Source organism: Bufo bufo, chromosome 6 (genome assembly GCF_905171765.1).
Source record: "Bufo bufo chromosome 6, aBufBuf1.1, whole genome shotgun sequence".
In the NCBI taxonomy this organism is placed as follows: Eukaryota; Metazoa; Chordata; class Amphibia; order Anura; family Bufonidae; genus Bufo; species Bufo bufo.
Window position 1 is genome coordinate 12625108 of NC_053394.1, and position 12137 is coordinate 12637244.

General features: G+C 46.4%; 1 protein-coding gene across 1 annotated transcript; it reads right to left on the minus strand.

The window, feature by feature from the left end:
- Positions 1-554: 554 nt before the first annotated feature.
- ADRA2A (adrenoceptor alpha 2A) lies at positions 555-5217 on the minus strand. Its single transcript, XM_040436821.1, has one exon. The coding sequence runs from the start codon at positions 3915-3917 to the stop codon at positions 2616-2618; it is 1302 nt and encodes a 433-aa protein (XP_040292755.1). The 5' UTR covers positions 3918-5217; the 3' UTR covers positions 555-2615.
- Positions 5218-12137: the final 6920 nt, after the last annotated feature.

A 12137-nucleotide genomic window follows, 5' to 3' on the forward strand; every position in this document is an offset into this window, starting at 1 on the left:
TGTAACTCAGCAACAGAACAAGATAAGTAATGTATGCACATAGTGAATCTGCCAGCAGAATAGTGAGTGCAGCTCTGGAGTATAATACAGGATGTAACTCAGGATCAGTACAGGATAAGTTATGTATGTACACAGTGACTGCACCAGCAGAATAGTGAGTGCAGCTCTGGAGTATAATACAGGATGTAACTCAGGATCAGTACAGGATAAGTAATGTATGTACACAGTGACTGCACCAGCAGAATAGGGAGTGCAGCTCTGGAGTATAATACAGGATGTAACTCAGGATCAGTACAGTATAAGTAATGTAATGTATGTACACAGTGACTGCACCAGCAGAATAGTGAGTGCAGCTCTGGAGTATAATACAGGATGTAACTCAGGATCAGTACAGGATAAGTAATGTATGTACACAGTGACTGCACCAGCAGAATAGTGAGTGCAGCTCTGGAGTATAATTCAGGATGTAACTCAGGATCAGTACAGGTTAAGTAATATATGTACACAGTGACTGCACCAGCAGAATAGTGAGTGCAGCTCTGGAGTATAATACAGGATGTAACTCAGGATCAGTACAGGATAAGTAATGTATGTACACAGTGACTCCACCAGCAGAATAGTGAGTGCAGCTCTGAAGTATAATACAACATGTCACTCAGGATAAGTTATAAAGGCGATGTATTTACATTAATCTCTGAAGTTATAAATATTTGGCAAAATGTACTTTCTGATGGCTGCTCTGTAAGGATGGCATTAATAGGATACAAAGGTGTAGCTTGGAGCTCCTGGGACTCAGACTGAAAATCTGTATCTTAGGGTCCTTTAGGAGAAAGGACTTAAAGGGAATCTGTCACCAGTGACCTCCCTGTCCTGCTGTTTGCATGGAGACATAGCTGTGCTTCACCCTATTAAAATGCTGTTTTCCTTTTGTTGATCCGAGGATCTGTTCCCGATTTATGATAATTTTTCTTAATATTCAAATTAGACCTTTTGTGCAATGAGGGCGTCACTCTTGCTCTTGCTGCACCCATGCTCCACTCCTTTCTGTGGCCAGACCCTCACTTGCTACTTTGTCATTGCCTGGCCCTATGAATCAAAACGGTGAGGGAGGGGCCGGCCACTGAAAGGAGCGGAGTACCATGACTCAGGAACGGAGCTTCGGATCAACAAAAGAAAAGCAAGAGTTTTCATCAGGGGAACCAGAGCTATGTGTCCACAGCTGGACAGGAGGGTCGCTGGTGACAGGTTCCCTTTAAGGGCAACTCCAACATCTGCACCCCCTATGAAGTAGACTCCAAAGTCAAATCATAACTCAGTGCATATTAGGGGCTGTAGTTTAGGAGAAATCACGAGAACTAAGGTTGGAGAGCACTTTTTACCCATACCCTGGTACAAATACTAGGCGATAAGATTAATTTGGCATCTTCAGGTCCCTTGATCCTTCAGATTAGTGACCTGCTGTAGCAAAAACTACAAATCTCAGTATGTCCTGCAGGAAACAACATGATGGGAGTTGTAGCTTTAAACGAAACAGGCGGAGTGCCACAGGTTGCACAGTACATTCACTCTTCATACACTACCTGCTCCTCTCACACATACAGCCAGTGGATATACCGGGGACTATCATGTGAATGCATTAAAAAAAACATTCTAGCTGCGCCATAACATCGCCCCTCCCGGTAATGTCATTACTCCCTTAAAGGGCCACCGAACCTAAGAATCCCCAGGTTTCATAGATGCAGCAGTGTGACTACAAGAGCACAAATGTCACCTGAGAACAGAGAGCAACAGATTGCATTCAACTACACCACGGCCATTGGAGAGAAGAAGGACTTGAGTTTCCATCAGTAGCTTTTATGGTCATTTGTACACTGAGCTCATCATCTACCCTGCAGCCCCTCCCTGGTCCAGAAGGACTGTCTAGTCCCTAAATCGCAGCCTGGATGTCCTTTCCTGCACAACAAGCAGGGAAGATCTATTATGCAACAAATTAAGGTTTTAAATGATAATAATGGTGCAGACACCAAATAACCAGATGCACAGGAACAGAGGAGGAGGAGGCTGCAGTGTGTGTTTACCTAGCAGAAGAGGGTTGCAGTTGTCGGAGCCGCCTATTTTACACCCCAATCTACCTCTGGGCACAGCAACATTAACCTGTTCACTGCTGAAATACTTCTGAACACACACACACGCACAGACCCAATGTTTGAAGATTTGGTAGACAAAGAGTTAACACCAGCCCTTCTGCAAAATGAAGGCATAAAAAAATGTAATGAGAATATACAATGTAACAAGATGAGAGTCAACACTGTAACAATGGGGGCAACAAACCCATAAAAAATAAATGATAAGGGGCCTTCAATAATCATACAGAGCGGTCATTTTAGTATTAAAATATATTAAAATATTTATAATAATATCATCATCATCATCATCACTTAAAGCGGCATGCCTTACAAAACGAAGACAGGCTGCTCCCTCTGAGGGCTCCAGTTTTTACTGCATGAGACAGTTGGAGGGGATGGGGGCTTCTTCAGGTCTGTTTGGTAAAGTCCCCCTCCCACCATAGGTATCCATACAAAAAGACTGCAAAGAAGGGGAAGGGTCAAGGGGTCTCACACAATTCTTTTCCTGTCCCCCTTACACAGGATCTTCTTGAAGGCTCTCCTGAAGTCATGGTTGAAGATGGTGTAGATGACAGGGTTCAGGGAACTGTTGCAATAACCAAACCAGAAGAAAAATTTGAAGAGAGTGTCAGGGACATTGCAGCTTTTGCTACAGATGGCAATGAGGGAGTAGGTGAAGAAAAAGGGGAACCAGCACACGACAAAGACCCCAATGACCACAGCCAAGACAAAGGTGAACCTCTTCTCCCTGTTCTGCCTCCCTCTCCACCGGGAGGATTTGGCACTACTATCCTCCTCTCTCCTTGGAAGGCTATCCCCTGGTTTGATCTGGCTCAACTTGGTCTTGCCCTTGCTCCTCAGAGCCCTGTCTTGCTTCTTCTTGGTGGAATACTGGTGTTCTTCCCCACGCTCTGAGGATGATGAGTCCTCCATGTCCACTCCATTGGCCTCTGCTTCTCTGTGCTGGTCATCTCCAGAGCCTCCAGCATTCTCCCCATTCAACTTGACTGGCAAGTCCTTGTCTGAAAAGCCATTCTGCTTCTTTTCAGGTTCACCATTGTTCCTTTTGCTGGGGGGGATCCTCGTCCTCTTCTTGGCGATCTGGTAGATCCTGATGTAGACTAGGATCATAATGACACAAGGGGCGAAGAAGGAACCGATGCAGGAAGAGATGATGTACCATTTCTCTTCATTGATCTTACACTTGGGCTCCTCAATCTTGCCACTCTCTTTCTCAATGGTAATGAGTGGAGGGAATGATATGACAGCTGAGATCACCCAAACGATGAAGATAATACATTTGATCCTACGAGGGGTTCTCTTCAGGTTGTACTCAATGGCTTGTGTGATGGACCAGTACCGGTCCAGGCTGATGGCACATAGATGGACTATAGATGATGTGCAGAAGAGGACATCTAATGCAAGGTAGATCTCGCACCAAACCTTGCCAAAGTACCAGTAGCCCATCACCTCGTTGGCCAAGGAAAATGGCATGACTAAGGTAGCCACAAGAATGTCAGCTGATGCCAGGGACACCAGGAACAAGTTCTGGGGTGCTTTGAGGGCTCTACTAGTGAACACAGCAATGACAACCAGGACATTGCCAAACACAGTGAAGAGCATGAGTATGCCCACCAGGGAGATGAGAGCCAGGGTGACCTGGAGGGAGTAAGGGGGTCCAGCAATGTCTGTATCAGTCTCATTCTGCATGGTGCTGTTGGAGCAGTCTCCTAGGCACTCCATAGCAGAGATGCCCCCCCTATCAGCTACCGAATTCTCGAAATTAATCATGAAATATTGAATTGATCTTCGCTGGGTTCAGCAGACTTCTGGGTGTGTGACTTTAACCCATGCCAGGGTGAGGAGCTCCACTTAGGGGTTCTCTATAGCCTCCATGCCCTCCTGCTCCAGGATCCTGGTGCCTGATGCCAATACTCCTTACAGATGTGATGCCCAGACCAGTCATGCAAGGCTCTCCCTGCTGCTCCCCTGCCCTTCTTTATGTGCTGAGTAACACAGTCCACCCTCTTACCTGGCCTCACCTGTGCAGTCCTGCCCTTGGTCAGTGTGGAGAGAGCTGCAAGGGTTAAGAACAAAGTTCATTGCAGCCATAAGCTTTCAAGGATCCAAAGTGTGGGGAATCTTGTGTCCAGAATAAGGTGGGTGCTGTAGGGAGAAGTGGGTGCTGCCAGGTCCCGGGTTCTCTGGAGGATCTGGATGCAGGTTCAGCAGGCAAGCTGTAGGAGATGCTCTGCTCAGAGGGAGCTGGGTGCAGGCTCTTTTAGGCTATAGCAGGGTTGCCTAGACGATGTCAACCTGTAGGAACGTCAATTCTTGGAGCTAGTGGAGTGTTTCCAAGCCTTGGGCATAGGTTATATACATATACTATGAAGCTATAAAAGATTTAGCGCCCTGGGCTTGCCTGGTGCTGTCAGCTCTTGGGTACAGTTTGCATTGGGTGCTTCTAGAACCTGGGTGCAGTTTGCGATGGCTGCTGCCAGTCCTTGGGTACAGTTTGCAGTGGGTGCTGCCAGGTCCTGTATACAGTTTGCAGTGGGTGCTGCCAGGTCCTAGGTACAGTTTGCAGTGGGTGCTGCCAGGTCCTGGATACAGTTTGCAGTGGGTGCTGCCAGGTCCTGGATACAGTTTGCAGTGGGTGCCGACACGTCCCGTACACAGTTTGCAGTGGGTGCCGCCAGGTTCTAGGTGCAGTTTGCAGTGGGTGCCGTCAGGTCCTGGGTGCAGTTTGCAGTGGGTGCCGACACGTTCTGGATACAGTTTGCAGTGGGTGCCGTCAGGTCCTGGGTGCAGTTTGCAGTGGGTGCCGACACGTCCTGGATACAGTTTGCAGTGGGTGCCGCCAGGTCCTAGGTGCAGTTTGCAGTGGGTGCCGTCAGGTCCTAGGTGCAGTTGGCAGTGGGTGCTGTCAGGCTGTAGTAGGCTCAGTGCTCAGGGTGTACAGGGTTCTGCCAGGCACTGGGTGCTGTGTCATCTGCAGGCTCTGCTGGTCTGATCACAGGAGAGGACAGATCCTGCTTGTCTTCTGCTGGAGCTCCAGCTCTGGACATTTATAGCTGCACAATCAGCGCTGAACCAGAGAACAGGCGACGTCAGCCCCCCCCCCCCCCCCCCCCATGTGGGAATTCGCCTTCTCTACACCCTCCACACCCTCAGCCTGTGAGGGGGCGGGGACCTGGTGCCCCTAAGACAACACTTCTGGACAACTCCTCGGCCACAGCAGACGGGGATCACTCCCACTTCTCGGGTAGGTGCACCAGACAGAGGGCAGGAAACAGCCACTTACCGACAGTACCGGCAGTATATTGTGTAATGTACCCACCTACTGTATACTTATACTGCATGTACTATATTACCTGGATGTGGGAAGGGACATTACGGCCAGTGTACAATCTCACTGCAGGCAACACACAGTCACTTACCTACAATATAAGGTGAATATAGCACTGACTGTACAACCAAGAGACTGAACAGTCACATTATAGGCAGGGTATTCAGATACAGTACCTACAATATATAGTCAGTAACTACAAGATATAGTAACAGTACAGTCAGTACAGCCATCATACAGAGTACAGTCACCATACTGGACACTAACAATACAGTCCCAGTACAGTCATTATACAGTCACAGGACAATAAGGATAAAGTCACGGTACAGCCATAATATACAGTCATAACATCAGGACACAGGAACATGTCAGTCATTATACACACTACAGTCAGTATACAGATTGTACAGTTAGGATATAGTCACAGTACAGTCATTATAAAGTCACACTGTTACCATTATACAGCAACCGCAATACAGTCATTACACAGTCACAGTACAGTCAGGATACAGTCACAATTCAGTAAGGATACAGAGTACAGACATTATACACAGTACAGTCAGTATACAGTCACAGTACAGTCAGGATACAGTCATTATGCACAGTACAGTCAGTATACAGTCATAGTACAGTCATTATGCACAGTACAGTCAGGATACAGTCATAGTACAGTCATTATGCACAGTACAGTCAGTATACAGTCATAGTACAGTCAGGATACAGTCATAGTACAGTAATTATGGACAGTACAGTCAGTATACAGTCACAGTACAGTCAGGATACAGTCATAGTACAGTCATTATGCACAGTACAGTCAGTATACAGTCACAGTACAGTCAGGATACAGTCATAGTACAGTAATTATGCACAGTACAGTCAGTATACAGTCACAGTACAGTCAGGATACAGTCATAGTACAGTCATTATGCACAGTACAGTCAGGATACAGTCATAGTACAGTCATTATGCACAGTACAGTCAGTATACAGTGACAGTACAGTCAGGATACAGTCATAGTACAGTCATTATGCACAGTACAGTCAGGATACAGTCATAGTACAGTCATTATGCACAGTACAGTCAGGATACAGTCATAGTACAGTCATTATGCACAGTACAGTCAGTATACAGAGACAGTACAGTCAGGATACAGTCATAGTACAGTCATTATGCACAGTACAGTCAGGATACAGTCATAGTACAGTCATTATGCACAGTACAGTCAGGATACAGTCATAGTACAGTCAGGATACATTCATAGTACAGTCATTATGCACAGTACAGTCAGGATACAGTCATAGTACAGTCATTATGCACAGTACAGTCAGGATACAGTCATAGAACAAGGAAAGTGCCATGTGATACTTAGAATGGCTGAAGCCTTGATACAACCAGGACTTGGTCACAGTACAGCCAAAATATAGAAACCTAGAGTTTCCATGGCAGCCATCTTCTGCACAGTCAGAAGAAAGTCATTGTATGTTTATTACATAATGTACACGTACCCAAGGAGCCGTGATACAACCATATAGTACAGTATAATACAGCCAGAGGACAGCACAGAGTATCCAAGGTCTGTCTGCTTTACCCTTTATTGATACAACCCTCTGTGCAGTCCCTGTAGACACCACATACCCTAAGCTACTCTGCCATTACCCTCATTGCTCCAGTAGGGGGCAGGGTCACTACGCAGTTATATATACAATTATTTTCAAAATATATAAAATCCAGAACAATGTTCATCACGGGTGAGGACCAGAAAACCTAATGCCATCATGATCTTCTCAGTTGGGGGCGCTGTTGCAAGTTCCATAGAAAGATTGTACCACCTCTAGTGGTGCAAAGTGGAACTGCAATGTAAAACTAAAATATCTCTGTATGTAAGTAATACACCCATCATTCTCACTAGCAAAACTGCAGTGTAACGGAGCATTAGTCCTTCCACTTTAATGTGCAAGGGACAAGGACTACGATCTGCATCATCTATGGCAGCCCCATGTCCTGGCCCTGTTTCAGGAGATATTCTGTAAACCTGTTTTTCTAGTTCTGATGTGGTTTGTGGCTGCACGGCGGCGGCTTTACTGCTGGGCATTGTCTTTATCTCGCTTTCCACATTCTTTATGGACTTTTGAAATCTGTAAATAAACATTTCATTAAAGTATTGAACATTTTCACTGCAGGTCCAAGGAATCCGAGCGCCGCGTCCTGAAGAAGCACCGACCCGGGTATCACAGGGCCCGGTCACAGAATCAGGACACATCCTGCAGCTTTCTAATGCATTTTGTGTTTTAATTCTTCATCATTTTCAAGATCCCCGCTTGCTGTCAGTGAATAGAAAAATTCTAGTGTACATTTAGAGACTAAAAAAAACTTTCCTAAACCTTGTCCTGCTCAGAGCTGGGGGTCTGGTACAACTGTATCCAGTCTGGACAATGCAGATATGCTTGCATGTATTGATACATTGTAGCAAACTATCAGGACTTAGAATACTGCAGAGTTCTGCAGAGCCATGGGAGTCCGGGTCTTGGGCTCGTTATATGGGGTTATTACAGCTAAAAGGTAGTTTGATATTGAATATGGCTGATTATAGGGCTATATCGTCCTGCCAGTCCCACCAGTTTGCATACAGGATAGCATCTTTAATTCTGTACATTATATGGTTATTACAAGTCAATGAGGACTTCAAGGAGGTGACAGGAACTCATGGAGATTCCCGTATTTATGGTCTTAAGTCTCCAGATGATCCGTAATGGCCTTATAATCTACAGGAAGCACATAATGCCATATAATAGGAGTCCTCCCCAAATAACACTCCCCTCCCCCGCCAGTGCTTCCTGCTGAGGTTATCTCCACCAGTTTATACACTGACCCCCATTCCTTGTGCGTTATAATAAGCCGCCAGGTATTACACAAGAGCAGATTTATTACACATCCCCGTTATCTGATGGACAAAATGTTCCAAAAACTTGTGTGCCTAAAGCCTGGAATCACCCACTATCTGCTTCCGGGAAAGCTGGGTGACAACCAGTATAGCCAGTACAGGTTTTGACACCCAGCTTTCCCAGGCTCCTGAATGTCATATCTGCCTGTTCCATTAGGAAAGCTGGGTGACAACCATTATGGCCAGTATAGGGTTTGTCACCCAGCTTTCCCAGGCTTCTGAATGTCATATCTGCCTGTTCCATTGGGAAAGCTCAGTGACAACCAGTATGGCCAGTACAGGTTTTGACACCCAGCTTTCCCAGGCTCCTGAATGTCATATCTGCCTGTTCCATTGGGAAAGCTGGGTGACAACCAGTATGGCCAGTACAGGGTTTGTCACCCAGATTTCCCAGGCTCCTGAATGTCATATCTGCCTGTTCCATTGGGAGAGCTGGATGACAACCAGTATGGCCAGTACAGGGTTTGTCACCCAGCTTTCCCAGGCTCCCGAATGTCATATCTGCCTGTTCCATTGTGAGAGCTGGGTGACAACCAGTATGGCCAGTACAGGGATTGTCACCCAGCTTTCCCAGGCTCCTGAATGTGATATTTCCCTAGTTTAACGTTACATCTTCTGTTCCATTGAGAAAGCTGGGTGACAATCAGTACGGTCAGCACAGGGATTGACACCCAGCTTTCCCAGGCTCCTGAATGTGATACATGCCTGGTTTAGTGTTACATTCCCTGTTCCATTGAGAAAGCTGGGTGACAACCATTCGATAATCTGCAGTTTCTTACTTTTTTCTGTATCTAGGGAACTCGGATGAGAACCTCTGTGGTCTTTCTGAAGGGCTGTTACCTAACTTTCCTGGACTTCGGAATGGCGCCTGCCGGGGTCTGTCACTTCAGATCACCCTGTCCTATATGAATATATAACTGGGCAGATTTGCTTTTCAGTAGCTTGGGAGAGCCGAGTGACATCCCCCATTAGAGCGGTGATGGAGGATCACCCAGCTTTTCCAAGAACAGAAACATCTGAGCAGAATTTCTGACAACTTGACAGAAGACGACGACTCTGGGGATCTTCTGATTTTCCGTCCTGCCTTTGAAGATTAATGTCCTCGTCTTGGAAGGCGGCGTGCAGCAGCGCGCGGTGTTCAGCACTGTTTACTCGCCGCTGCTGGTTTCGGCCGGTGATTATTATTCACCAGGTAATTATCTTCACCACTAAGTAGCAGCCGGACAGCGATAAACATGTTGTGGTTCATTTGTCGATGAGTCCAGCGGTCGGAGCGCAGCTCTTGGGTAACATCTGAGTTTTGCTGAGCCGCAGTTCTGCTGTGGTCAGTAGTCCGCACAAACAACCCTGATACATTGTAACATTGGTAATGAAGGGGGGGGTTAACCCTTTCATAGCCATCGTGTGCAGACCATCCAGGCTCTGTGTATGATGCTTGGTTCAGGAGCTTACATTCTGTTTTGTCCCGGTAATAATATATATATATTTTTTTTTTTGCATTGATTGGGCGCCATCTCTAGCGCCATTAGGGTCTGGGGTACAATGGAAATCAATGGTGTCTAATATGTGGCCCCTCAGCTGTTACCCAACTCAAACTCCCATCATCTCCTCTCTCAGCTGCTACAGCTCAAGTTGACCTCAAGCTTAGCCCCATGGGCAGTGAGGAGCGGCGGTGTAGGGCTTCTGAAGACCTACCCCTAGGAGGGTGAACACTCCTGTGACTAGAATGGATGTGACCACTTTATGTACTAACTTACTGCTGAGCTTTAGTGTGAATTGTGCTTCAGTGTAGAGCATAGGGGAGAGACAAGTTGATGGATTTCAGAATATGTCAGACTCCAATAGACAGTGCAGATAAGCAGGAGTCACTAGTCCTAACCCCGGCAGCCCTGTCAGTGACAGCCCAGTGACTGGCCATACACAAGACCCTTCATCCATCAAGGCTGCATTAATTGCTGGCGATGGAAGGACAGGATCTGGTTGTGATGGAAGAGACCCCCGCACAATCTAGGAGCCAATGGCAGGGGCTGAAGAGCTGACGCTTAGGTGACAGTCATTCATTGATCTCCATTGCTCGTTATCACAGGGCATGCCCTTCTGAGCGCGGCACAGATAACAGGTATTGCCTACAGCAGAGGAAGCTGAATTGGGGTAATGGCGGCTCATTTAGGATTTCAGTCTCATTTTTCCACTTGGATAGAGATGACATTAAATAAGCCCTCCAGACATGGAAGCGGTGTCTCTCCTGCGGGGGCCCCTCTACGCCCTCCCCAAATGCAGCATTTTAAAGAACTAAGAAAAAGCATAGCCTGAAGCTCCAGGGCCCTGATCCATTCTAGGGACCCTCCAGCTAGCACACAGTATATACAGATAGGATTCTTCTTCACCTCATTGAGCAGTCTGCGCTGTGCTCTTGCAGTCATCTTTACAGGACGGCCACTCCTAGGGAGAGTAGCAGCAGTGCTGAACTTTCTCCATTTATAGACAATATGTCTTACCGTGGACTGATGAACAGCAAGGCTTTTGGAGATACTTTTATAACCCTTTCCAGCTTTATGCAAGTCAACAATTCTTAATCGTAGGTCTTCTGAGAGCTCTTTTGTGCGAGGCATCATTCATATCAGGCAATGCTTCTTGTGAAAAGCAAACCCAGAACTGGTGTGTGTTTCTTATAGGGCAGGGCAGCTGTAACCAACACCTCCAATCTCATCTCATTGATTGGACTCCAGTTGGCTGACACCTCACTCCAATTAGCTCTTGGAGATGTCATTAGTCTAGGGGTTCACATACTTTTTCCACCTGCACTGTGAATGTTTACATGGTGTGTTCAATAAAAACATGGTAACATTTAATTCTTTGTGTGTTATTAGTTTAAGCAGACTGTGATTGTCTATTGTTGTGACTTAGATAAAGATCAGATCACATTTTATGACCAATTTGTGCAGAAATACATATCATTCCAAAGGGTTCACATACTTTTTCTTGCAACTGTACATGTATGTAGCTCACAGACAGTGGTGTAACTAGAACTGATTGGGCCCCACAGCAAATTTTTGAAGCCCCTCCCCCCGGTCCCTTTAATGCAAACCTCAGACCGGAACCAAAAAAAAAAAACTACTCACCTCTCTTCTCCTCCTGCGGGCGCCTCCGCTCTTTGTGCGGCACTGCGTCTACGCCCACGTTACACTGAGACCTGAGGTCGCACAGTGTCCGATCATAGTGCTCTGAAGCTGCGCGGCGCAGCCAGGACTTAGTGCCGCTCAGACATCCGGAGAAGAAGAACAGGGAGCGGTGAGTAATACCATACCAGTGAAAATAAATCCAATTGTCCTCCCTCTGGGCCCCATCCTGAGTTTGGGCTCACAGAAGATCGCCCAGACTGGGCAAAGCCTTTTTTAAAGCTGTGAGCAGGACTAGGTTGGTTTTCAGCCAGTATGTTATCAATTCATTGACAGGATGCAGAGATGTTGAAAAAAAGTAAAACTGAAACAAAACATCTATTATCATATATCTGTTATATATTCATTATACAATGATTAAGCTTCATTTACATAGAACTGGAGACCCCACTGATCCGGCTGCAGTTTTACTATCAGTATTTTCCATTCACTTCCTTCAAATGAATCCAGGAGGCAGAGAAGCTGCAGATATTAACCCTTCCCATCCGCTGGCCATACATTTGGCTTCACCATTTGGAGTCCTGCACAAGAGAGCAAAGTCT

What these genes read in the sequence shown, in the direction of transcription:
- ADRA2A (XM_040436821.1), bottom strand. Translation starts at nt 3,917, where the DNA reads ATGATTAATTTCGAGAATTCGGTAGCTGATAGGGGGGGCATCTCTGCT.